This window comes from Hoplias malabaricus, chromosome 5 (assembly GCF_029633855.1).
Source record: "Hoplias malabaricus isolate fHopMal1 chromosome 5, fHopMal1.hap1, whole genome shotgun sequence".
NCBI classification, from domain to species: domain Eukaryota; kingdom Metazoa; phylum Chordata; class Actinopteri; order Characiformes; family Erythrinidae; genus Hoplias; species Hoplias malabaricus.
The window spans coordinates 10,736,215-10,762,269 of record NC_089804.1 but is presented as its reverse complement, the minus strand read 5'-3'; the positions used below and the strand labels follow the sequence as shown (position 1 = coordinate 10,762,269).

At 39.4% G+C, this 26,055-nt stretch overlaps 1 protein-coding gene across 2 annotated transcripts in view; it reads left to right on the top strand.

The window, feature by feature from the left end:
- Window positions 1–26,055, top strand: part of znf512b (zinc finger protein 512B) — a 59,647-nt gene that overhangs the window by 28,051 nt on the left and 5,541 nt on the right. The window contains exons 3-15 of one of the 2 annotated variants that reach the window (XM_066672716.1): window positions 4,255–4,334; window positions 6,806–7,014; window positions 8,239–8,480; window positions 11,645–11,716; window positions 12,807–12,941; window positions 13,036–13,163; window positions 16,262–16,354; window positions 18,390–18,491; window positions 20,185–20,373; window positions 22,597–22,923; window positions 24,232–24,333; window positions 24,495–24,557; window positions 25,007–25,105. In XM_066672716.1, the coding sequence (XP_066528813.1) occupies window positions 4,255–4,334; window positions 6,806–7,014; window positions 8,239–8,480; window positions 11,645–11,716; window positions 12,807–12,941; window positions 13,036–13,163; window positions 16,262–16,354; window positions 18,390–18,491; window positions 20,185–20,373; window positions 22,597–22,923; window positions 24,232–24,333; window positions 24,495–24,557; window positions 25,007–25,105 (1,841 nt within the window). The remainder of the gene's footprint in view (window positions 1–4,254; window positions 4,335–6,805; window positions 7,015–8,238; window positions 8,481–11,644; window positions 11,717–12,806; window positions 12,942–13,035; window positions 13,164–16,261; window positions 16,355–18,389; window positions 18,492–20,184; window positions 20,374–22,596; window positions 22,924–24,231; window positions 24,334–24,494; window positions 24,558–25,006; window positions 25,106–26,055) is intronic. The other variant, XM_066672718.1, reaches the window with a different exon arrangement.

The following is a 26,055-nucleotide window of genomic DNA, read 5'->3' as shown; positions in this document are numbered from 1 at the left end:
AATGGATGGTTGTCAGATTTGAACACTGAATTATTTAGCTAACCTAGTTTTAGAATTACAAAGGCACAACAGCTAAAAAAGGAGGCGGAGGTTTCAAGGTTCCCTTTTAAAACAACCATCGTGCAGTGTGTCTTAACCATTGCTTGTTAAAATAAGTAATGTCCCAGTCAAGTTTTTTTTTTCCTTGACCCTGATCCAGGTCTTTAAATATTAAATATCTGCCGATACAGAGTTCAGATGCGATACTTATAATTTCCTAGATAACAGTGTTACTATATCTCTTTATTAAAATCCGCCCAGTGTATCTGCTTTACACGGAATATCTCGCATTTAGAAAAAAATATTTGCACCCAAGCTGCTGTTTAATTTTTTTTTTTTTTTTTATGACCTAGTAAACAAGAGGTGTCTTCACAAACAGCTCATATAAAATCCACCTAGTACAGCACTGCAGTAGTAAAAGTAGAAAATTTCTAAACGAGTAATATATTCTCTATAGCACTTTGAAGTCCCCAGGCAGCTTAATATTCACAGTCACAACAAATAAAAAAAACAGTTTCCCTCAGTCAAGCCGACTTTTATTAAAACTCCGCAGAGGACTTTTAATTTGGTATCAGTTCAGGAAACAGGAAGTGGAGACGTAATGATGTCTGTTTTCCGTGGCCAGCAGAGTCAGATCTCAACTATGTTTACAAAGCGTGCTACATTTTAGAAACACCTGTGCTGAAGGGAATATTCACATTGGTCACGACCGGCTCGAGGAGAAGGGAGCGTTAGCTTTCAATCTAGAAGAAGCAGAGGATGGAACTTAAGATCCAGTTCAGTAAAGTCGATAAAGATCAGTAAAATAATGCAGTGATCGGCCCCGATACTGATCTTTGAGATCGGATCGGGACATCCCTAGTTAAAATATACATAATGGAAATGGTACTTCCCATCAGTAGGAACCATCATTAACACACTTAATATAAAAAATAAGTATTCTTTTGCGATTTTAATGTTGCTTCTTCTAAACATAGTTTTATGTAAGCATTTATTATCCAGGATTAAGCAGTAAACTGTATATTTGCATGACTACAATATGAATTGAGTGCCATATATTATTTGATTATTGATTATTTCATATATAGCAACTCTCAGATCAATCTAATCAACAATACATCTTATCCATGGCATTAAACAATGCTCTTTCATCAGAAGTTAGCAGCCCGTTGAAGTTTTGTTAAGCTGTTATTATTAACATTGCTTACATGACAATATTACCCTCCAAATAAGCTACCATGGTAGATGTCTTATTGATGTGGGATGCTTTTAATGTTCATTTGTGGTTCTGTGCTGTATTAGAGAGGATACGTTGTTTATATTGACATGCTCAACAAGGCAGCTGTGTGGAGCAATTAAAACATTCAGTTTCACTTCAGCAGGCATTCCCTACAGAATGAAACCTGAGTCATTTTAGCGTTGCTCCTCTGAGCATTGTTCCCCCGCTCACGGCTGTTTAAGGGTTCACCTACTGAGAGTAAACGGGGGTAGAGTAAGACTGGTGCTTGCAGAGGCGTGTTACATCGTAGACATAATAAGAAGCTGATGCCGAAGACTCTGTGACACATAATTAGAGCACTGTCTTGTCCTGAGAGCCGCACTTTTTCCTCCTCTTCCTCTTCTCAGTCCTGGCTGTGAGTGGCAAGGCCTGCAGAGCTGCAGTGATGTACGAGAGGGCTAATTGTAGTGGAGAGGGGAGCACTAATGAGGGAGCCTGCCCTCATTATAGATAGAGAGAGAGAGAGAGAGAACAGGGAGGGGACCTAGAAGTAAAGAAAGGAGAAAATTGAAGAGAGGTTCAGCATAGAGAGAAGAAGAGCAAGTGTGTGTGTGTGTGTGCGTGTGTGTGCATGTGTATACATGCATATATGTACGTGTGTGTGGTGGTGTGGGGGTGGGGGGATTGTGTCCTTTTGGTGCTATGTCAGAGACCTGGCTGATTAATGGTTGATTTACTTTATCCACACTCATTCTCATTTACACACAAACACACACACACACACACACACACACATCCCCTCTCTCTGCAGCCACTGAAGCCATTTTCTAAGTGTCCTTATTACGTAGTTGCTAAGCAGCCAGAAGCCGAAGAGTCTCTGTGGACTATTAGTTTATAATTAGTTAGAGTTTGTGTAATGTTTGACCTTGCCGCCGTGCCTATGGATTTACAACACCCTTGATGAACTCTGAAACGGAAAGATCAGGGCGCATAATTGTCCACCCACCAGAGACCAGCAGCATATACTCACAAACTAAGCATTGGCTCAACAGTGATTTTTATGCAGTGTACATTTTCAGTTATCTGTACATTACTTCAGTATCCCTATTAGAGTGTACATTATTGAGCTAGAGGTGCGTGATAAAAAAACACGTATTTATATCATGGTGTTTTCTATCATGATATGTTTCCATCATGATGTTTTTGCTAGGTTTCCAAATTAGCTACTTTATTGAAAACTATAAATTGAATACAAATGTTCATTTAAAGCACTTAATATCAAAATACAATAACATTAAGTGAACCATTTGTTTGTGTGTGTATTTTTTCTCTTACACAATAGCTGTCATTGTTTACAGGCCTAAACGTGTTTTTTTTTTTTTTGTGACACGAACAATATGCAGTTGTTCAGTATTTTTGATTTACCAAAGTTCATGGTGTTCAATTATTATTGGTGTTATTGTGCTCACCCGGAAACTGCGCTTAATCTGTTTGTTTTTATTTTCATATTGTTAGAGATTTGCTCAGCAATTGGTTGTGCTATGGATGCTGTTGCTGTAGAACAGCTCCAGAACCATGGGGGCCAGGGTTTGAGATATGCCTAGGTTCACTGTCTTTGTGGAGTTCAGTGTGCTCTCCCCCCGTCTGCTACCCAGCCACTGGGGTTTCACTGAGGCACTCCTGGTGTCGGTCCCGAGCCCGGGTGTAATGGGAGAGTTGTGTCAGGGAGGGCATCCAGCATAAAGGCTGACTAATGTGCAGATCATCATCTGGGTTGGTGGGTGATCCGTGGCAAGCTACATCCAACTGCCTAAAGTTCTAGCTTCTCTTATAAGAATGGTTTTCTGTTTTTAGAATTATAAAATTGCATATTCTCAGCCTATTCATACCCTTCATAGTTTCACCAACACCAGGAGTGCCTCAGTGAAGAAAAGGCTATGAAGTGAAGCTTTATTCCTAATAAATAGAATATATTATCCCTCCCTTAAACCTGTTGTCAATTTAAATATAGAACCGTTTTTATTATTATTATTATTCCAGGCAGCATTCTAGGGTGCTTTTGTTTGGTCCAAATCTTTGCCTTATCAGTTTGGTCTGAACCATATTGTCAGGCATGGAAGGTGCCTCAGACCATGATCCAGACCAAAGCACCACCATTTTGTCCAGTTAAGAGGTGGTCTTGGTCTGGGTCAAACTGAACCACACTGTAGTTTGTGTGCAGTGTGAAAGCCTATGGCCACACAGTAAACAGCCGTATTATCCTGTTATATTCTTTAACACTTTGATCTTCTAGATTACCCATATACCATCTTAAGCACTGTTTAGACTTGATGAGTTTTTCATGGGTAGCTGGGATAACGTAATCAGGATGTCAGCAACGCTTAAGACAGATTCTGGACAAGAAATCTTAGTTTAAAGAACACAGATGGCAGTGGCTACTACATTTACGCATTGCGTACTGTTCTCAGAACAGCCCACCAATCAAAAATAGCCAACCCTGAACAGATAATCTTTGAGATGATTTTAAAAACTTCACTACCTCGTAATACTTCATGCAGTTTTTATAATTATAATTTTATAATTGCTTTAATTAACCAATTGGAAGTAAATTAATGAGCAACATCCAGGCTGCAACACGTGTGTAGGCTACTGTTGTGCACAAAACTTACCTATAGCTACCAGATGATTCACTCCTCTTAGTGCTTTAGATTGTCTTATGGATTTGAGTATGTTGTGCCACGTACTTGAATAACTCATGTGGTTTGTGCTGTATTACACACAACACTAAATCCAACCATTTTCATCTTGAGAAACCCACAAAAAAAATCTTTGGCAAGGGATAGGACTTAATATTCAGCCACGTGTAAGATTGCATGGGATTTCTAAACAAAACTAGCTCTTTATTCCCTTTTTGATTGGAACAGAGCCCATACTGTACCCAGACTGGGTCTTTTGGGAAACTCACTGTCGCACTGTTTTTGTATTCTCTCCCTCAGGTTCCTCCTGCAATGAGAGGTCAGAGGGGAAGAAGAAAGGGCGCCCTCGTGTGGAGGTGCAGGAGCTGCGCAGTATCCCTGTGAGTCCAAACTATATTAAAGCTGCTCGTGTTAAATTTTGGCAGCACTGAAGGAATGTTTTTCGTGCCAGTTTGCGAGAGTCAGGGGATTTCTTTTTTTTTTTTTTTTTTGGTAGAGGTTGTTACAGCAGCAAAGGGATTTTCCACATTATTTCCAACTCTTACAGTTAGGAAAGGAGAAGTTGGTTTTGGAAGAGTAATGGTTTGTGGTGTTGGCTTTATTATGGCTTTACTAATAGTTGTTAATCACCGGAGGGCATTTGTGTGTGTGTGTGTGTGTGTGTGTGTGCGTGTTCGTGCGTGTGTGTGTGCGCATGCGCGCATGTGTGTGTGTGCACGTGTGCATGTCTGTCTGTCTGTCTTGCTGTAGGCCCACATGATGGTTCAGTGGAAAGAGGAATTTAAGAGTCGTTCTCGTGTGAAGTGCCCAAGTTCAGGCTGCTGGCTGGAGTTTACAAGTATTTATGGGCTTAAATACCATTATCAGCGCTGCCAAGGGGTAAGGCCTGACCCCCTGAAAAGCCTACTAAAATACTTCTTTTGTAGACTTTTCCAAATATAGCATGGTAACTAAAGAATACTTGCAGAAATCCCTAAAACTGGCCAAAAGCTTTGTACCATCAGTTCTCTGTAGCCATCAAATATATCAACATATTTGTTTTGGAGCTGAGGTTCTGTAAATTTAGTAACTAAGTTCATTCATTTTAATAAAACTCAGATAATTCAGTTTGAAGATTCAAAATTACGTTCAAAAATACATTACATTGCCAAAAGTATTTGATCATCTGCCTTTGCACATACAGTATATGAACTTGAGTGAAATCCCATTCTTAATCCATAGGGTGTAATATGATGTTGGCCCACCCTTTGCAGCTGTAACAGCTTCATCTCTTTTGCGAAAGCTTTTCACAAGGTTTAGGAGTGTGTTTATGGGACTTTTGACCATTCTTCTATTTCATTTGTGAGGTCAGACACTGATATTGGATGAGAGCCTGGTTCGCAGTCTTCGCTGTAATTCATCACAAAAGTGTTCTGTCTGGTTGAGGTCAGGACACACCAAACTGGCTCATCCATGTATTTATGGGCCTTGCTTTGTGCACTGGTGCACAGTCAAGTTAGAACAGGATGAGGCCATCCCCAAACTGTTCCCACAGAGTTGAGAACATGAAATTGTCCAGAATCTGAAGTATGCTGAAGCACTAAGATATCCTTTCACAGGAACTAAGGGGCCGATTCCAACTCCTGAAAAATAAACCCCATAATCCATAATCCCCCTCCACCAAACTTTACTTTTGGCACATTGCAGTCAGACAAGTACCGTTCTCCTGGCAACTGCCAAACCCAGATTTGTCCATCAGATTGCCAGTCAGAGAAGCATGATTGGTCACTCCAGAGAACATGTCTGCATGATTTACACTGCATCCGACACTTTGCTTGGATGCAGCTGCTCAGCTATGGAAACCCATTCCATGAAGCTCTCTACACACTGTCCTTAAGCTAATATGATGGCCACATAAAGTTTGGAGATCTGTAGAGACCTCTGAACACTATGTGCCACAGCAGCCGCTGACCCCGCCTTGTTATTTTACATGACCTACCACTTCATGGCTGAGTTGCTGTCGTTCCCAATTTGTAAAAATGCCAGTGACAGTTGACCGAAATTTAGTAGCAAGGAAATTTCACGACTGGACTTGCACAGGTGGCATCCTATCTCAGAACCACGCTGGAATTCACTGAGCTACTGAGAGCAACCCATTCTTTCACAAATGTTTGTAGAAGCAGTCTGCCTGCCAAGGGGCTTGGATTTATACACCTGTGGCCATGGAAGTGACTGAACACTTAAATACAATTATTTGAATTGGTGAGTGAATGCTTTTGGCAATATTTTGTATATCCATAGACTTTTACAAGTCTGGCTCTAATGAAGGTAAATTTTTATTTTCAGATCACTTTCTGCAATGCAGTGACACTGACATTGTGGTGGCATTTTATGAGTGGTGCTGGTATGAATGGATCAGACACAGCTGTGCTGCTGGAGTTTAAACTGTGTCCAATCACGGTCCACTCTGTTAGACACACCTACCTTATTGATCCACCTTGTAGATGTAAAGTAAGAGATGGTAGCTCATCTGTTTCTGAACAGATTGTGTTGGTCGTCCTGTAGTCCTTTGTCAATGGACACAGAACACAGTTGGCTGGCTATTTTTGGTTGACGGACTTTTCTCGTTCAGCAGTGACACTGAGGGTTTTAAAAACTCCAGCAGCACTGCTGCGTTCGATCCGCATTTGGTGTCACTGCAGTTGTGAGTCATCCATAACTTAAATAATACCTGCTCGGTGGCTGTCCTGTGGAGGATCTGGCCATTGAAGAACGAGGCTAAAAAAGTAGGCAGTATGCAGAATTGCACTCTAAATAGTAGTGTCATTTGTAGTCTGATTTCCTGTGTTTTTTCTTTGTGTGTGTGTGACAGGCTACCATGGCGGAGAAGTTGAGTCACTGCTGCCCATACTGCGAGGCTGTGTTTGCTACTAAAGTTCGCCTGCAGAAGCACAAATTGTGGAACCACCCAGAAAGGGTCACCATGGAGACCAAGACTGGGGTGCCCATGGAGACTAAGTCTGAGCCTAAACCCGAGTCCAAAATGCAGAAAGTCCATGTAAAGGGAAATTCTAAAAAGAGGTGAGAAAGTGTCTAATCTTCTGGCTTTAAATTAGAGCTTGAAAACTTACCTCATGACAGTTCAACTCATAACTTTATACAGACGTTAATCAAATTATATTGATTCAAACCTCTGGTTAAACTTCAATGGACATCTATTCATCCAGCTTTCCTTAGGTAGTTTTCTAATATTCATATGTAGTTTGACTTGCTGCAGTTACAATCTATACTCTTTTATTTAATAAACATATCCATGATGATATGAAGTCTTTGAATGATTAGGTCTGGATCATAAAAAAACACTTATCCAATAATTACTGGGCAGTTGCTCCAAGGTGTCCCATTTAGTGTCGTTCTTTTATCTGGAGATTATAAAAGCCACGCTTGCACATGTAAATAGATCTCAGACCGTGTAGTAACATGTCTGAGAATGGTACGTATTAATTTCTTACGCTACAGACCCAGTGCTGTGGAATAGTTTGTGCTCCATACAAAATACAGTTCTGTTACTGTGGAAATATCAGAGACATTTTTGTTCAAAATGAACATTAAATACAATGTGTTTATTTTGCAAAACCTGGGGTAAAATTAGAAAAAAAATATGTTACAAAATATTACCCAAATCTCTCAACAACTAAACAATATTTCTTTATTTTAGTTTTGAATATGTGCACCCCTTTGTTTATATTACAATTTTAAATAATTTTTTAGGAAAAATATACAGTGGTGTGGAGATCTGGTTTCTGTAGTGGACAGTCTAACTTGTATTTTATGGTCATTTTGAAAATTAAAGTTAAGGATGCTTTCTTTTAGCACAATTCTGTGTTTGGTCATAACATAAACACAGGTGAGACAAACCTTACAGGTTTTACAAGTAACGTATCAAGTACTTCTACAGTTATGCAAACCGGACACATCACAGCAAGCAGAATATACTACACAGAATCATCCAATATATCCATTCTAAAACGTTTAACATACAGGTGTTTTGGTTGCTAAATATAATAGTTGGCAAAATATATAACAGTTAGCGTTATTGCTATAGATATTTGACAGTGTCGTTTGTTTTAATGGTTTAGAACCTAATGCTGACAAACAGATTTCCCAGAAGTCTTTTTGGCACTTGAAAGTTTTTCTTTTAAATGTGAGGTATTTTTTGGCTTTGTAAGTGAACATAATAAAAGGGATGATATATGTACTTCTGTGGTATGGTTGAGAGCATGTGTTCCTTGCCCTTGGCCTCAGGCTTATGGAAAACAGCCCCCCCTCACCAGTCTTCTTCAAGGTGAAGAAGACCCAGGAAATGTCCCAGCCCTCGCAGAATGGAGAGTGCACTCCCCACAGGCCGGACAGGAAACAGCAGCACAACTCCCAACAACAGCAGCCACAACCACAGGGGTCTAATTCAGACACTGGGGGGAGTGAAAGTGAGGGAGGGAGTCTGCCTCCAACCATCCCCGAAGAAGACCCAGAAAGGATGAAGCATAGTAAGGTTACCTCAGTACTACTCTATTATGAATTTAGAGGTTAGCCTTGGGTCATTCCCATAGGTTCCTCCATGATATCCATGTCCTCATAGGATCAGCATTTTAGAATAATGTGTATTTCATTCATTCATTCATTATCTGTAAGTGCTTATCCAGTTCAGGGTCACGTTGGGTCCAGAGCCTACCTGGAATCATTGGGTGCAAGGTGGGAATACACCCTGGTGGGGGTGCCAGTCCTTCACAGGGCAACACACACATTCACTCACACACTCACACCTACAGACTTTTTTGAGTCACCAATCCACCTACCAACGTGTGTTTTTGGACTGTGGGAGGAAACCGGAGCACCCGGAGGAAACCGAAGCACCCGGAGGAAACCCACGCGGACACAGGGTGAACACACCAACTCCTCACAGACAGTCACCCAGAGCGGGAAATGAACCCACAACCTCCAGGTCCCTGGAGCTGTGTGACTGTGACACTACCTGCTGCGCCACCATGCCATAATGAGTATTTGATGAAGCTTATTGAATTGGTTGTGTTTATTCAAAATACAATTTTTCATACGGTTTTGTGGACATCCCCTGTTAAAAAAAAGACTTGTTGCAAAACTAGTTAATGGGGGCAGTTCAAGGTAAAATTATATATCACTACACTGTTCTAGATAAATACTTTTAAAAAGTGTCACAGGAACATAATTCATATGTGAAATTGTATGTATACAAGGAGAGTCAGAAGTCACAGTACACACTTTTATCTGAATACCCCATCAAGTCATGGGTGAGGGGGCCTATCTTTTAGGCTATGTCTAGAACATGGCCGCCATCTTGAAAGCCGTCATATTGGATCAAGGGCAAGGTTTTCCAATGGGAATGTGCTCATGTAGCATATCAAAGAAATAAAAGGGTGTCCTGTGACTTTTGACTCACTTTGTATATTAATAAAGCAGTAGCATACACAGAGATATCATTTGTTCATCCGTTTTTTGAATGACTTATTCTCAAAGGTCAGCAGGTTTAAAAGTGCAGTAAAAATATAACTAGCTCATGTGAGAAAGGGCAGTTCCTCCAGTTTTTCTGATGTACCGTTCTAGAGGAACTGACCAAAAAATGATTGCTTACAGCGTTCAAAGGGTTTAATTCTTTTAAAAGCTACCACTTGGAAAGATATTATATAAAATAATTAATAATGGGTAGGCTGATACCTGAGACCTGATGCCCTGAGTTTTAAGAAACCCTTTTGGGCCTAAACCATGTTTTTTTTATAATACCCTTCATGGTGGCGAGGTAAATAAAAGATTATAAAACACTTTATTGATCCCAGGGGAAATTGCAGCATAACATCTTTATAATTCACCACCATTTTATCATTATCACTGTGACATAAGAAAACATCTAATTTCCTTTGAGGTTTTGGGGAGTCAATAAAATGGCCATATTTGTGTTGTAGACATTGGGGCCTTGGGGCTTTTAATTATGACTTTTAAAAAAATACATCAATGTATAGCTCTCCAGTGCACCATTTTAAACTCCACTGAATGTGGGGTTGTCTCAGTAACCGAGTAAGGAAGAAATTTAGAATTGTCTTCTACTTTGGTTTTTAAACTGCACAACACCATCAATTTAATGCTGAGGACTTTAGAAAGAAGGAATATATTAATGACTGAAGTACTGTCTCTTTAAGCCAGCACCATTTCAGTGGCATTTCTCCATTTGAAGGCAGGTCATTGAGCTGTTGTGTGGTTGCTGGTGGCGACGGCTTGTTTTCTTCCACATGCACTCGCGCACGCACACACACACACACCTCACACAAACACACGTGCACGCACACACAAATGAGATGTCTGTATGGCTCGTGCTGTGAAGCTGCTATTTATGCCTTTTGTTTGGGTATACACTCCCCTTGTTCGTTGTATGGCGGAGCCTGCAGACAGAAAGAGGGTGTGTGTGTGTGTGTGTGTGTGTGTGTGTGTGTGTGTGGACATGAATGTTGTTCAGGGTTTGAAGAGAAGCCGAAGAGCAGCTGTGTGGGTGACAGCAGTGTGATGATCAAGAACTGCTTCACAACATGCAGGAATGTGCGCACACACACAAACACACACACACTCACACACACACACCACCTCATGTGTACTGAGGACTGCTGCAGCTGAGACAAATGACATATCAACAGACTGCTCCCCTGGCTCATAGATAAAGCCTGCGTCAGTTTTCTCTGAGTGGAGATAAATGACAGTGTGCTTGAGTAACACATGGTGGAACAGGTGGTTGCATGTGATCCAGTATGATACTGGAGCTTATGTAGCTGATTAGACAGACAGACAGCAAGCTCCATTAGGCAACAAGCCTATGGCAAATAACACATAGGTAGTGATTTTATCATTTAGAGCACTATATTAACATTTAGAAGGATTTTAAAGCATGTAAAGTAAATACTGATTTTAAGAAGCTGAGAAAAATATAAAACCGCCTCCAATAATTTCAGATTGACATCTGTCAGCTATGAATTCTTTGAAGGTCCTTGAAGTCTTGGTTTATTGGTTTCTGATAATTAGCCATTGTTGTTCTTATTAGGGGCGGAGTCGCAGTCGCAGTCACACAGCTCCTGGGGCCTGGGGTTGGGGGTTCTAGACCTGCTCTGGGTGACAGTCTGTGAAGAATTTGGTGTGTTCTCCCTGTGTCCGCGTGGGTTTCCTCCAGGTGCTCTGGTTTCCTCCCTCGATCCAAAAAGTGTCCGCAGGTGTGAGTGAATGTGTGAGCGTGTGTTGCCCTGTGAAGGACTGGCGCCCCCTCCAGGGTGTGTTCCTGCCTTGCGCCCAATGATTCCAGGTAGACTCTGGACCCACCGCGACCCTGAACTGGATAAGAGTTACAGACAATAACTGAATGAATGAAGTAATGAATGTTCTTGTTTGATTCATTCAAATAAAGGTGTATTAACCAGGTGAACTTGTTGATGGCACAGGGTTTTTTCAGTCCCTATGTAGTATTAGTCCTTATAAGGACTAGATCAATGTAAACTAACATGAATCGCTCAGAATCTCAATTATTATAATTTAGTCAGTAATGCAATGTTCTGATTAAACTGTAATCAGATGATTCAATGTGAGGTGTCTCAGTGAGATGTTTGAGCTGCTTCTCTTTTCTGTTCTACATTTGAGCTAGGGAGGAAGCAGAAAACTCCTAAGAAGTTCACTGGGGAGCAGCCCTCCATCTCTGGGACATTTGGCTTGAAAGGTATTACACAGTCATACATAGGTACACATGGCCACTTCATCAATCTTTCTCTTCCTCTTTCACTTTTCTTTAAGATTATGTAGCATTGAGGCATTGGAGGATATTTTCCATGTGGTTGTAATTCTCAGTCTTCTGTTCCTTGCTGTAATTGGTCCTCTCTGTGCTAATACCACTATTACAGAAGTGTTTCATATCCTGTCAGAGTGCTCTGGGCCTGTTATTTTCTCTCTCTCTCTCACACACACACACACACACACACACTGCCAGAGGACAAAGCACACTGCAATAGCAGATTCATTTAAACATATGAATACCTTCTTTCTCAGAGGCTCTTTAAATGTTTTATTTCAGTAGGAGTTTCCACCCTTATAACATCTGTCTTCATTCCTGCATTACTGTGTCCCATTTTCATTATACATGGTGATTTAGCGAATGCCAAAGCCAGTCGCAGGTCTTGAGAGAAACTTAGAGTTAAGGAGGAATTTACAGTGGCAGTAGCCATCAGCTGGGATTAGTTCAGCAGAGAATTCAAAGGCAGAATCTCTCTCCCTCAAACACACACCAGTTCAGTAGCCTTTATTTGACTTATTCAATCATTTTACATGAGCAGTGACATTGATTTTGTTTTCACATAACTGGATTTTAGTTTTAAGAGGATTGCCAATAGTATAGCTTTCATTTGTTTGTACCTGAAATGGAATTAAATGTATTAATGTTTTCTAGACTATTGCATTTGATTTTTAATACATGTGTAAAGGAAAAGGTTTTATGACAGAAGCATTGAGTTTAAAACTGGCTGTTTTTGCATGAAAGATTTAGCAATTTTATACTATTTAAAAAAAAAAAAAAACGTTTCTTTAATACAAGCATATTAAATTGTCCCGTAATCCAAAAATCTAATTTTCCTATTTATTTAACACTTTAATACAATTTAAATACTGTTATAGAGAAAAATATCCTTTCAAATAACCATTCTAAAATACCAATACACAAATAACAATTGTATTTGCTGATAAAGCCATAAAGTAATTCAATACTGCATTTTTTGGCTAATCGCCCACCCATATTTTTTGTTGTGTGCTGTCTGCAGGGATGAATAAAGCAGAAGAAAAGCTGAAAGCAGGTAGGGCAAAACGGTCAGAGGGCACGTTGTTCAGTGAGGAACCCCAGAGGAAGCAGCAAGCAACTGTTCCATCCAGGAGAGAACCTCCCTCCCATACTCAAGGTACAAGAGAAGTCTTTCACTCTCAGGTCATTTTAGAACATCTCCTGGATGTTGTAATCCCAGTCTTACAAAGGATTACTTTGGTACACTTTAGCAGCTCCTGCTGAAGCCCAGTGGCAGCACACCATCTCGGAGTGGGGAGAGGTGTCCTGTCCCACCTGCTCCGTCGTCACCCGCAAAACCGTCCCTGGCCTCAAGAAGCACATGGACATCTGTCAGAAGGTCAGTGGTCAGTTCACCGGGAAAGTAAATGGCTCAATTTCTCCTAACGTCCACCTGTAATTGTTAGATTAGCCTCGATATTAACACAATTACGTTTGTGCCAGAATAATCTGTGGCAGCATCTAAAATAATTGAATGGCAGTTAACATCAAACAGCCTGTACTGCCTTCTGCTCTCTGTGGTTGTTTTTACCTGAGCTTGGTGCAGTGTCATTCATAATGGCACTGGCACTTTGTCCAAGAATCCAGCATGTGATCTTCTAGAATGGAACTGCAACATTGTTGAAGTCTTCATTAAATTGCACTTTACTTCCTTTCACTACTTGCATTTATTGTTCACTAAGTACTTTGTTGAAAATAAAAATATTTATAGATTATTAAAGAGATGTTATTGTAGCTTTGACTATGGCTATTGATTGAATTGCAGAGCTCGCACAGCATTATTGCTAACCACTGTACTGTACAGTTTCCAGTCTGATATGACTTCTTTTTTTTATCATTTTTGACTATGTTTTGAATATTATTTGGATAATAAATCGATAAATAATCAATGTTTTTTTAAACTGATGGTAATCACCCCCAGCAAGTTCTTATTGTGAATCGGGCCATTAAAAATGCCTAAAAAACTCGGTTCAAATAAGGTTGCCAAAATCGCATGTGTTACAAATATGTGCTAGAAGCAAGATCAACTTAGTTGCTAAACATTCAAAACATAGTCAAATATGATAAAAGTAGGACAACAAATTAGACATTTTTTTTTACATCTTAGTTTGGCTTCAATATAGCTTCATATCTCAGCTGTTTGTACCACAGTGCATCAAGTGAAACCACTTTGGATGAAATGTTGTTAAGTACCAAAAGATAAAATGGCCTCAGACAATACATTTCTATTAATATTGTTATTTTATACTAGATCAATTACATCTGTAATTGTGTGACCAATTCATTATAACTATATTTTATTTATCAATATAGGTTTTTTTTGTTTCGTTTTGTTTTGGTTTTTGGGGATATTTGTACTGGCACAGGCCTATTTAACCACACTTTATTCTGTGTCAATTTATGAACAACGCCCAGGAGGATGTATTAACTGGAGAAAATAGTATAGTAATACTTTGCTTGGATTTTGTTTTCTTCCATCCAGTAACAACCAACGTTGAAACTCTCAGAGGCAATCATTAAATTGGTAAATTTCAGTCAGTGTACAGTGTGACATCTGGTGCAAAGTGATCATAATACTGTCACAGCATACCATCAGTGCTGTCAGAAATGTTTGTTCGCCCCATTGGGCCGCCTCCATGATTCATCTTCTGCATCTGAAAATGTTGCTGCTCGGTTATTGCTAGCCTTAACTAACATGAACCATTGGAAGTCACCATATGTTCTTCAATATAGCATCACAGCTGCTTTTGTTACTCCTGCATATAACCCATACATCGTGCATTCAGTAAACCAGGGCTATTTAAATCACTTGCATCTTTGCTAGCAGTCCTATACACTCAATAACATCTACAAGTGCTGTACAGGTCAGTGTTGTGTATTCATTCCAGAGTGTGCAGTGCTACCATTTATATGGCCTAAGCAGAATACACAGCAGTGTATGGAGAATGTTTCAGGCATGCAATTAGATGCCCGTCTCTCTCAGGACTCACAGCTAAGGGCCAGGGAGCCATTAGAAATGCTCTATTGATTGGGCAGCTGTGAAAGCAGTTTGACTCAGTGGGAAGTCAGTAGTGTAGAGCTTAATGGTGCTAAGCTCAGTCTATAGCTCGACTCCATAAATGCAGGCACGTCCACATTAAAGTGTAATTGATCTGCTTATTGCAGATTGTGGGTTGCATGTAGGTTCAGCATTTCCAGCTATTTATTTAAAACTGGAATCAGCAAAGGTGATGATTAAAGAAACATTTGATTGGAAGTCATCAGTAATGTGTTAATGGACTAATCTTGGATAAGTATATTGAAACACCTGAATGAATTTTTCACTGTAAAAAAAACATTTTTGCAGAATCTACTGAAGGTCTGTTGAAGCTCATTAATGAAATGGAACAGGCTGTGATTTTACCGCTCTGGCTCTAACTTGCCTAGAACACACATAAGCAGAACTATAAGCAGCCACCAAACCACATCTGACATTGAATAATTAGTGCTAGAGTGCATAACAAGGTCAGCCTCTGGGCTCTATCTACTACTATGCACTAATTCCCCTAAATTTCTTTACTTTCTTTATTTGTCAGTCAGTTGACATGTTTTATCAATTTTCAAAACAGCATGTTTTTAGGGCTTGTGTTTTGATTATGAAAAACTGGATTTTGTAGCAGTTTAAAGGGGAATGTTACATTGTTTAAAAACATAGACAGTAAGAAATAGTGATGAGGATTTCCCAGAGCAACAAGAATATAATTTATCACATGTGCCTCCATCAGCCATGCCATTTGACTCTAAAATTACTACATACTACCTATGAAGCAATTTAAGTAATTAACCTGAAGTAAGACTGTGTAGTTAATAATAATAATGATTCTATTAGCTTTACATTTTTAATTATGTATGTGTGTCACTTTAAAAGTGGCAGGTTTCTGCAATAACCATTTAAATTTAAAATAAATGCATGGCACATGGCTCCATGTTTCAGTCAATGAGTGTATAACTTTCAAGTACCACTGTACTTCTGGCCCAACATATTTCTTTGATGAATTGTTTCTGGCATTGCTGCTAATACATTTTTTAATTTTACCAAGACAGATATTAATGGAATTGCCATTTTAATTCTGTAGAGTGGTCAGGTCACTAGGCTTGGGAGTGGAACTTCAAATGGTTAAAATAGAAAAATATTGAAGTAGCTTTTAAAACAAACTAGGTGTAATAATTGTAATGCTGATTTTGCTAATGATGCTGCTGTATTAAAGTATTAACTTTTAAGCTACTGCTACACCCCTTATTACTTTAAACATACATACTGCATAATAAAAGATAAATATATATGTAAGCCTTGGGTATATGAAGGTTTAAAGGTTATATAGCTTATAAAGACATTGCTATTTACGTTAAATTACATTATACTGATATAACCCTGCTTTTTCTGATCTCTTTCAACAGCTTCAGGATGCACTGAAGTGTCAGCAGTGCCACAAGCAGTTCAGATCCAAAGCTGACCTCAATTACCATGTTATGGCTGAACACAGCACCAAGGTACAATGCTTGTGCTTGTGTGTGTATGCATGTGTGTTGTTCTACATCCCCTTGTGGAAAGACTTACCATACTACTACACTGGGAATTGACTGTGACTTAATTGGAAGAAAAACAGGGAGCAGTGACTGAAGAATTGTTCAGCTTAATCATAAAGGTTGAGATTGAGGCTGGATAAGATGCTAAAAGTTAGCTACTTTAAGGTGCACCCATTGTAGAAATCCACATTCAAACATGTGAAGCCAGTGATTGATCTTTTCTAACTGCTGCTCTTCAGACATAACACCACTGGACAGCTTAATTGGCTTGGAGGAAAAAGCTAACTGCCCAGACCTTTTATGTTGGCGTCACGCTGAGTGATGAGCGAGTGGGAGGTTTACCCAACTTATTCCGAGAGAGAGAGTGAGGCTCGGAACCTCCCGGTGACGGAGACACCGCTTACTTTGTTGCATCACTTGGAAGCCCCCAAAGCAGTGTTTGAGTGAACATCAAGTGCAAAAAGATCAAAAATAGTAAAGGCTATTATTGCAATAATCAGACTACCTGTAATACATATTGTATGAGCAGGTGTTTACAAGCTTTTGGTCGTATTGTTTATCTGCTCAATAACTCCAGTCTATCATCTGCCAACAAGTATTTCAAGGTCATTTTAACATTACATACAACTGATTTCAAATTCATATTTTGACATAACTTACACCTCACCGTGCTCCCTTCAGTAAAGGGTTTAAATGGATGGACATATAATCCATTTTTGCCCAGTGGAATTGTGTGTGTGTACAGCTCAGGCTGTGTTCCAGTGAGAGCCTATAGGGGCCTATGAGGATGCTAATATTACTTCTACATCTTTTGCATTAGCTCAATGGACCTCCCAGGAAATATTGTAAATTATGCACAAGTGTACCTCTCCAAAGCACAGTAAAATATTAATAAGCAGCCCTCCCCATAGTCTGTTTTGTTATTATGTACATAGGTGTTTGACTGTACGTGCGTGCACATGATTATTTTGTTATCTGTATAAGTGTGTCAGACGCTATGATCAGGAATTTGTGTAGCCAATACTGGTTCCAGTAATTTACAGCCAAATGTATAGCAGCATCATTCAAATCAGTGGTATAGTCTAGATGCAAATAGTGGTAACACAAGCAAACAAACACAGTTCTGTAAATTAGTAACAAATGTTTGATTACAAGAATTTTAATTAGAAAAAAAACAATTACTTTAATTACACTCCTTTGTTATTATCTACATTATTGACACAGGTTAATTTAATCATTTTGGTGTCAGAGACACTATTCCTAGTTAATTCTTAGCGAATATATGCTGTCCAACAGCGTTTCACATAGATCACACTTCTGGGTCACATTAAACATCATAAAATCACAGGAGAGTTCAGCCTGTATTTATCTGCTTCTAAGCTTTATGTCTTTTTGGCTTCTGTCCTTTTTGAAGCGTTTGATACTGGGCCTAATGTTTTGTAGTCACTGACAGGATGGCAATGCTGGGAGCCACCCTGAGGGAATTCTGATATCACTTTACAATGCTGCATGCTTAATGTGAGGCACCCCACTGATGAAGATGCTTGTTGGAGCTGCTGTCCTCAGACTCCATTGTCATGTGCCATTCAGTAGAGGTGACTCCAGCCAGGTTTATTCAGAATATACAGAGTTCAGGACTCTGTCAAACATTTTTAACAAATAAAAAACTGAAAAGTGGGACGTGCAATATTATTATCCCGAAATATTATTTACAGAAAGGTGCAGTTCACATCACAGATTGTGCTTTTGTTATCAGGTACCGCGTACAGTGTTTTTTTTTTTTTCTCAGATGGAAAATATTGGACTATGTAAACACTACACTGACAGTTATCATAAATATGCTTTGAGTAATGGACTCTGTGTGCAAGCCTGTAAAGTTGTTGGCTGGCTTGTGGGCCTGTGTGATTGGAAGCACATTTTGGCTCCAGGCAGTATATTGTTTAAGGCTTGTTTTGGAGTATCTCTGTAATGTGTTACTCTGCATTTGTTCCCCTTCTAGCAGTCCTCTGGGAGTGAGAATGAGGGAGGGAAAGCGCAGGAGGAGAGAGAGAAGCTCCGCCGAGTTCTTAAACAGATGGGCAGAATCAAGTGTCCCAGTGAGGTATGGGACACACGCAAACACATACTCTCTGTGTTTCACTCACTCTTACTCTCTAGACTAAAGCAGTCATGATCACACCCCCACTCTCCATCATGTCCTTACTGCACCCTTCTTGCCTGTTTTCTTTCTCTGCTGTTCTCTCTCTCTCTCTGTCTCCCCCTCCCACATTCCCTGTCTTGTCATACTGCCCGTGTACACATCATCGCACTGTTTCCAATTACATGCTGCAGTAAGAGATGAGGTAGACCTTGTGGCTTTTTCCATTTTGCACTGCTTTTCCTCTGAATTCCCAAACTCTCAAACACAAATTTTGCGTTTAGCTTTTCCCTACATGCTAATTTTAGTCATCATCCTTCATTATGGGCGGTCCACCGTCACAAAGCTTTTTATAATAATTACAGATCCTGCCTTTTCCATTTCAACAGGCTGCTTTGCCAGGCTCCTCCCTTCCATGATCCATCACAGTAAGAATTTAACCATAACCCAGAGCTGCCATGTTTCTACTCCTTTCAATTTATTCCCATTATTAAACCGGTACATCGGCTGAATGGTTTGTTTATTATAAAAGTTAATCATTTTACTCTATATTCTGTAGTATAGTATAAAAATAACAATCACAGTATTCTTTAAAATCTACACAAAGTAAATAAGAATTTACAAGATTTTATGAAAAAATGCAGCTCGTTTGCAACTGGTCTAACGTGTTTACGAAGCCCCAGTGTCTGTAAATGCTTAAAAACAAAGTGTCTCTCTCAGGTATGCTAGGCTTCCTCTCTCTGTTCACAGCAGAGAAAAGACATCTGGAGGTTTTTAAATATTTCCAAACATTGAAAAGCGTGAACCGACATGAGAATATTGCTCTATCCTTGTTCCTGTTCCTGTAGGTGGGTGATATTGAATGGTTTTTACTGTGGTTTGAACAGACTCTAAATAAACACAAGAAGAAAGTGCTACAAAAGTAAAGAACTCGAGTATAAAATGAATTTCTGTGGTAATTGAAACCGTGAATAAAAACTTACAGACAAGTTCAACTTCAGCCACGTACAAACAAATAGATCCTAAAACAGATAGATCTTAAAACTGGTTTTTGTGCTTACAATAATTACTGTGATTTTAGTGATTTTTACTGATTTTTACTGAAATGTCCAACAACTCAGCACAGCAAATAATAACTTCAAATTGTAGAGCATTTGTTTATTTGTCTTTTTTCCCCACATTTTAAAGAAGATAAAATATGGCTATTGCTGCTGTTTTTCCTGCTTGTCTTTTATTATCATAATTTTGGCATGTTATTAATTTGTGCGATATAAATGTACGTTGTTTTGCTGTTTTTACTGTTTGATATGAATCAAAATACGTGTGTTAGGCATGTGTTGAAAACAGGAATAAAAATATTATAAAGCAGTGTAATTACCCTGATTAATGATAAAAATAGAGCCAGTGAATTCACTCAAAAAATCATCCAACAATAAAGGAAGACTTTGCATTTTTGATACAGAAACAGATGTGTAGTAGCACATAGAAGTCTCTGATTTTACACATTGATGTATTTAATGACTAATGTTTGCAAAAAAAAAAAAACATGCATATAACATTAGTAAATTAAAATTTTATAATAATAGTTCAAATATAAAAGAGCTCTCTCTCTCTCTCTCTCTCTCTCTCCCTCTGTTCTGTGTATGTCCTCCTGCAGGGTTGCTCAGCTCACTTCTCCAGTTTGATGGGTTATCAGTATCATCAGAAGCGCTGTGGTAGAGAGCTGTCAGACACTGAGAAGCCTGTGTTCCTGTGCCAACACTGTGGGAAGACTTACCGCTCCAAAGCTGGCCGAGACTACCACGTGCGCTCCGAACACGTCGTCACTGCCACGCCCACACGCCCCGTGAGAAAATACACACACACACACTAGGTCCACTGCCTGCAGGCCGACAGCAGTCATCTTTTCATATGGATTTAATGTTTGTTAATCCATTACTGTCCAGCATTAATCAGTTAAGGTCTAATGCGGTTTGGTGAAGAGGCGTAGCATGTGTTCCTCCGCTTTTTAGTGCTTTTATTATTTTTGATCAAAGAAACATGGAAATGCAACTGAAGCTGGAAGTGAAATTTAGGCTATGGCAGTGTGTCAAACTACTCAAACGCTAACATATCACAGGATGAAATACACATGAACGTTAGGCACTGTAGGCTAGTATTTTTTTTTTTTTACAGTGATACGTTTGATACATGTTTCCTTCGAAATCTGCAGCAGTTTTGACCCAATACCCAGTATCAGATTAGTCAGAGCTAATGTTGTTATTCACCATATTCAAATCAGTAGACAGGAAATTATAGAGACTTCAAGGCAGAGATGAAGATTTTATTTAGCAACTCGCAATTGTGTTGCCATTCAGTCATGTTGATTGCCTGGTGACTCAATTCAAACTCACTCTTAATTGATTCCTGACTCATGAAATTTTTGCCTGAGAAAGAACATGAACAGAACTGATTACATTAGGGCCGCCCGCCTGAATGCAGTAAACTAATGACATTTTTTGTATATGATTTAGCATTAATGTTCAACTACATGATGTCAGATACAAATTCAAATCACAAGCCTTTATTTATGAACATCTAAAAAGATACAAAACAACTTGCAATAGCTTTTATAACACTCCACTCCAATGAAAGTTGCAAATCCATCCATCCATTCATTATCTGTAACCGCTTATCCAATTTCGGGTCGCAGGGGGTCCAGAGCCTACCTGGTATCATTGGGCGTAAGGCGGGAATACACCCTGGAGCAACACAGACACATTCACTCACACCTACGGACACTTTCGAGTCACCAATCCACCTGCAACGTGTGTTTTTGGACTGTGGGAGGAAACCCACGCTGACACGGGGAGAACACACCAACTCCTCACAGTCAGTCACCCGGAGCGGCAATCGAACCCACAACCTCCAGGTCCCTGGAGCTGTGTGACTGCGACACTACCTGCTGCGCCACCGTGCCGCCCAAGTTGCAAATCATTTTTCTTTAGTGAACATTCTAAAAATGCTGCTGTATGCAGTATAATCAAGTTCATTTCCAGGCAAACAGGACAAATCTCCTTTAGCTTTCAATTAAATGACACCTTTAACCCAAAAGTAGAGCCACAGTAACAATACAAACATGTTTGAAATCATTTGTGTACATATATTTGTATTTCTGCAATTATACATTTACTCCACCTGTTTCTTATACACATTCTTATCGCCTTTTCATCCAGTTCTTCAAAGGTCAGGACCCCCACAGGGCTACCAAAGAGAAGGTATGATTTGGGTGGTGCATCATTTTAAACGCTACACTGACACTAATGTGTCAGTATGATGGCGTGTGTCGGTGGAGTACATTCTGTAATTGTAGAACTACAAAGTGCTTCTGTTTGGTCAGTAGAGTTGAGAGAATGGACAATGAATATAGATGCAATGTTTGTGTTCCTAATCCAATGATCATTTGGTGTGTGTGTGTGTCTAAGAATAAGCTGAAGAAATAGTGTTTATATATATCCTTTTCCTGCTTGTGGTTTTACCCCAAGCTGATTGGATGTTTTCAAAGTCGGGTGGGGATTCCCCTGGAAACATCATGCAAGAGTGTTATATTTAACCAGTGAACATGCTCTTCCTTTATAATGTCTCTGGTATAAGCCACAGACAATGTATTTTTCAGTTTAACAATGCATTTAAAGACTTAATATGGGGCATCATTTGGGGCAAGTGGATGAAGCTACTTTAATACAATGCAATGCCTACAGTTAAAAATGAGCATAAACTGTAATTCTGTACTTACACCATAAACACCACTACAGACTCAACTTGGATTTGTAAAGTTGGAAACTCAAGATTTGACAAAGACTTGAACATTTGTGATTTTGGAGACAAACTGCTTTATTTTTTAATTTAATTTAATTAATTAATTAATGAAGGACTGGCGCCCCCTCCAGGGTGTGTTCCTGCCTTGGGCCCAGTGATTCCGGGTAGGTTCCGGACCCACCGCGTCCCTGAACTGGATAAAAGGTTACAGACAATGAATGAATGAATGAATAATTAATTCATTATTTATTTATTTTCTTTTTTGGGGAAGGACCTTACCCCAGATGAGGTGAAGCTGGGCATTAGAAAAGAGAACGAACAGCCTCCTCCAGCAGACAAGGCAAAAACCGAGACCGCCCAGAAAAAGAGCCTGGCAAAAGCAAAGGATAGAGAGGAAGAGAAGAAGGAGGAGAAGAAAGAGGTCAGAGTAGAGGCAGAGGAGCTGCTGGACTTGGAACGCACTCCCAGCGGCAGGGTGAGGAGACGCTCGGCACAGGTGGCCGTCTTCCACCTTCAAGAGATAGCAGAGGATGAACTGGCCAAAGACTGGGGCACCAAACGCCGCATCAAAGATGACCTCGTTCCTGATATCAAAAGGGTGAGTGGGAGGAGTTGCTCCTTTTACTGGTGTCTTTGCACCCAAAATGTCAAACACATGAACTTGTGCAATATCTAATGACGCATAAAAACGAACATTGATTACCAGTGCTGGACGTTACAGCATCAAAATATAGATGATTAAAGCACAACTTATAAATTGGTTCCAGCTGCAAGGAAACACATTCACAGCCACAAATTCCGTTTTCATGTATCATTAGCAAACAACTCAGTTTGTTGTCATATACATGGGGGTAAACATGAGGGTATGTTATGAATAGCACTGAGACTCTGTCTGATAGTCAGGTATTGGTTCTTCTATACATGTTTACAGTTAGACACTTGTTGTTAATTATACTTTAGAGTGTTTTTAATTCTTTAGGGTGTGCTCTCTCTCTCTCTCTCTTTTTTCTGACATATACAGCACTGTGCAGAGGTCTTAGGCACCTAAGATAAGATCCGTAAGCATGGTGCTTGTATAAAGTTATATATAATCACAGTAAATACAAAAAAATAATAACATAAAACAAATAAGAAAAATAAGATAATTTTTTTCCTATAAAGTAGTAGGTGTGAGTGAGTTTGAATAACAATGTTTTGTTCAGATTCTCTTTGATTGCCTGACTTCGTTAAATGAATAGCACACATTCTTTAAAATCATTATTTATTAACCGCTAAAACTAGGTATTGGATGATAACCTCAAATAATAGGGACATCACGAGGAGAGATTTGGAAAATATTTGGTTATATTCTAATGTTGGGTGTTATTTGTTGTTTGTTTTAGCAAAAAAACACTTACTGCTCAGATAAATAGCTTTTTAAATCTCATAATCTCTGGTGCTTAAAACGTTTGCGCTGTACTGTGTGTCAATGTTAAAGCTAATTATTTTAAATCTAGTGGTAATTTTTCGCTTTTAACCCAAATATAATCATGGCCAATTCAGGACTTCCCAACAGTCCATTATACATTTCAATACAATGCTTGAAGGCTGAAGCTTGTTGTGTGCTTCCTCTGAATTTTAGAACTGTGGCTAACACAATGTCATTTGACAGCTCAGAGGAGCTCAGAGGAGACAGGCTTAGAGGAGAACAGTAACAGTAACCAACTCAGTGTGTTAGCCATTCAGCTAACGGACACCCTGTAAAACATATCGCTGATTGACAGAAGACAGGGATCAAATCCATGATCTTAGGGGCCTGACACTTAGACAATATGCTTATTTTATGATCTGATTTACCATAAGGACATCAAGAAGCAGTGTGTTCATGGATTTGCTGACGTTCCACAAATTTCGTTTTGAATTTTAGCTGAACTACACTCGACCAGGCCTTCCTAACTTCAGCCCTGAAACTCTTGAGACCTGGAAAAATGAAGTAAAGGAAAAAGGCTTTATCTGCTGTCCCAACAGTGTAAGATCTGACTCTTATTTACAGTAATTACTCACCCACTCACAAATGCCTCACATTTAAACTGAAATTTTTGATGAAAGATGGAAACTAAGGTTCCAAAACTGTTGCTGAATCTTGCCTCTGCAAGATACCTGTTCACCCTCTCTTGTCTCCCTTAACAGAGCTGTGAGGCTATATACTCGAGTGTGTCAGGACTCAAGGCTCACCTTGCAAACTGCAACAAGGTACAGTGCTGGATACTGCTAATCTTTATAATCCTATAGGCTTACTCCATTTAATACTACAAATTAAAACCCAGCCATTTTTAATTGTATTAATAAAGCTGTATATATTATAATCAAAATTAACAAAATAAAACACATAGCCAAAGAAAGTGAATGCTTTATGTTGAGCATGGTAAAGATGGAACTGAAGGCAGCTGCTGTTTACACATCTGAAATCTTTTGGGTGTGAAAGGGACTTATGGTGTGGGTCCTGAGCATTGAAGTACATGGTAAAAGGGGGCTAACACAACATTGCCTACAAAGTGAACCTCTGTGGTCTGTGAACACAGAGTGTAGAAACAAGAAGGTCAACCCAATGATAAGTGAAAGTTTAAAAAGTGACATCTACATGTATTGTACTCTCTGTGTACAATATACTGGTCTAATTGCTGTAATTCTACTCCATGCAGGGTGGGGGTGATGTGGGGAAGTACACATGTTTGTTATGTCAGAAGGAATTCAACTCTGAGAGTGGAGTGAAATACCACATCAGCAAGACACACTCTCAGGTAACTATGTTCTTTATGAATTTTTAAAACATGGCCCGGACTGGCATTTACTGGACTATTTAAGGCTCAAACTTCCACAAACAGTTTTACAGCACTTTCTGCAGTATAACGGCTACGGAGAGATAAATCTCTATGGAGAGATATATCTGAAATATGATCAGCTATAGATGAACTTTTTTTAAAAAACAGAATAATTGGAAACAGAAGTCAGATTATGCTGGAATACATGTACAGTGGAACCTCTACTAACAAACTTTCCAAGATACGAACCAGGCATTTGAATATTTTTTTGTCTCCACCAATGAACCATGACTCTAGAAACAAACCCGAGCCTCCGCCGAGCCAGCGGCTGGAAATGTCCCCTGACCCCAATAGACGAGTCTCCCAGCGCCCAGACTTGAGTGGGCTTTTAAGATTAGCAAATTGTAGTTTTAGCAATTTAGCATTAGTGTAAATAGCAGACATCGAAATTCGTGCTAAGTTAAGCCGTATCTACACTTCCGTCTCCCCACATTCACCCGCCTACTCTCCGTTATTCCACCCACCCCCCACCTCCCGTCATACAGCCAGTGCCTGTGTTACTCCTCCAGCCAGTCGTCACGTCTTCAAGGTAGCGATGTGTAACCACTTAAAACTTTTTAAATTCTTTTTTATTACTGTTGCCACTGTATTTCTTTTTTATTTTTAGTAACGCTACATGTATTTTTTACTAATTTGAGAGTGTTGTAAACATATATCAGTGCGAAAAGGGTGACTTTCGGGGTGGGGGCTGGAACACATTATTTGCTTTTCCATTATTTAAATGGGGAAAATTGACTCGAGAATCTAACTTTTCTACTTACGAACCGGGTCACGGAACGTATCAAGTTCGTAGGTAGAGGTTCCACTGTATAGGGGCCTATAAATGGACTATTGTTTTATACATCTGTATTGCAACAGAGTCTTGTGAC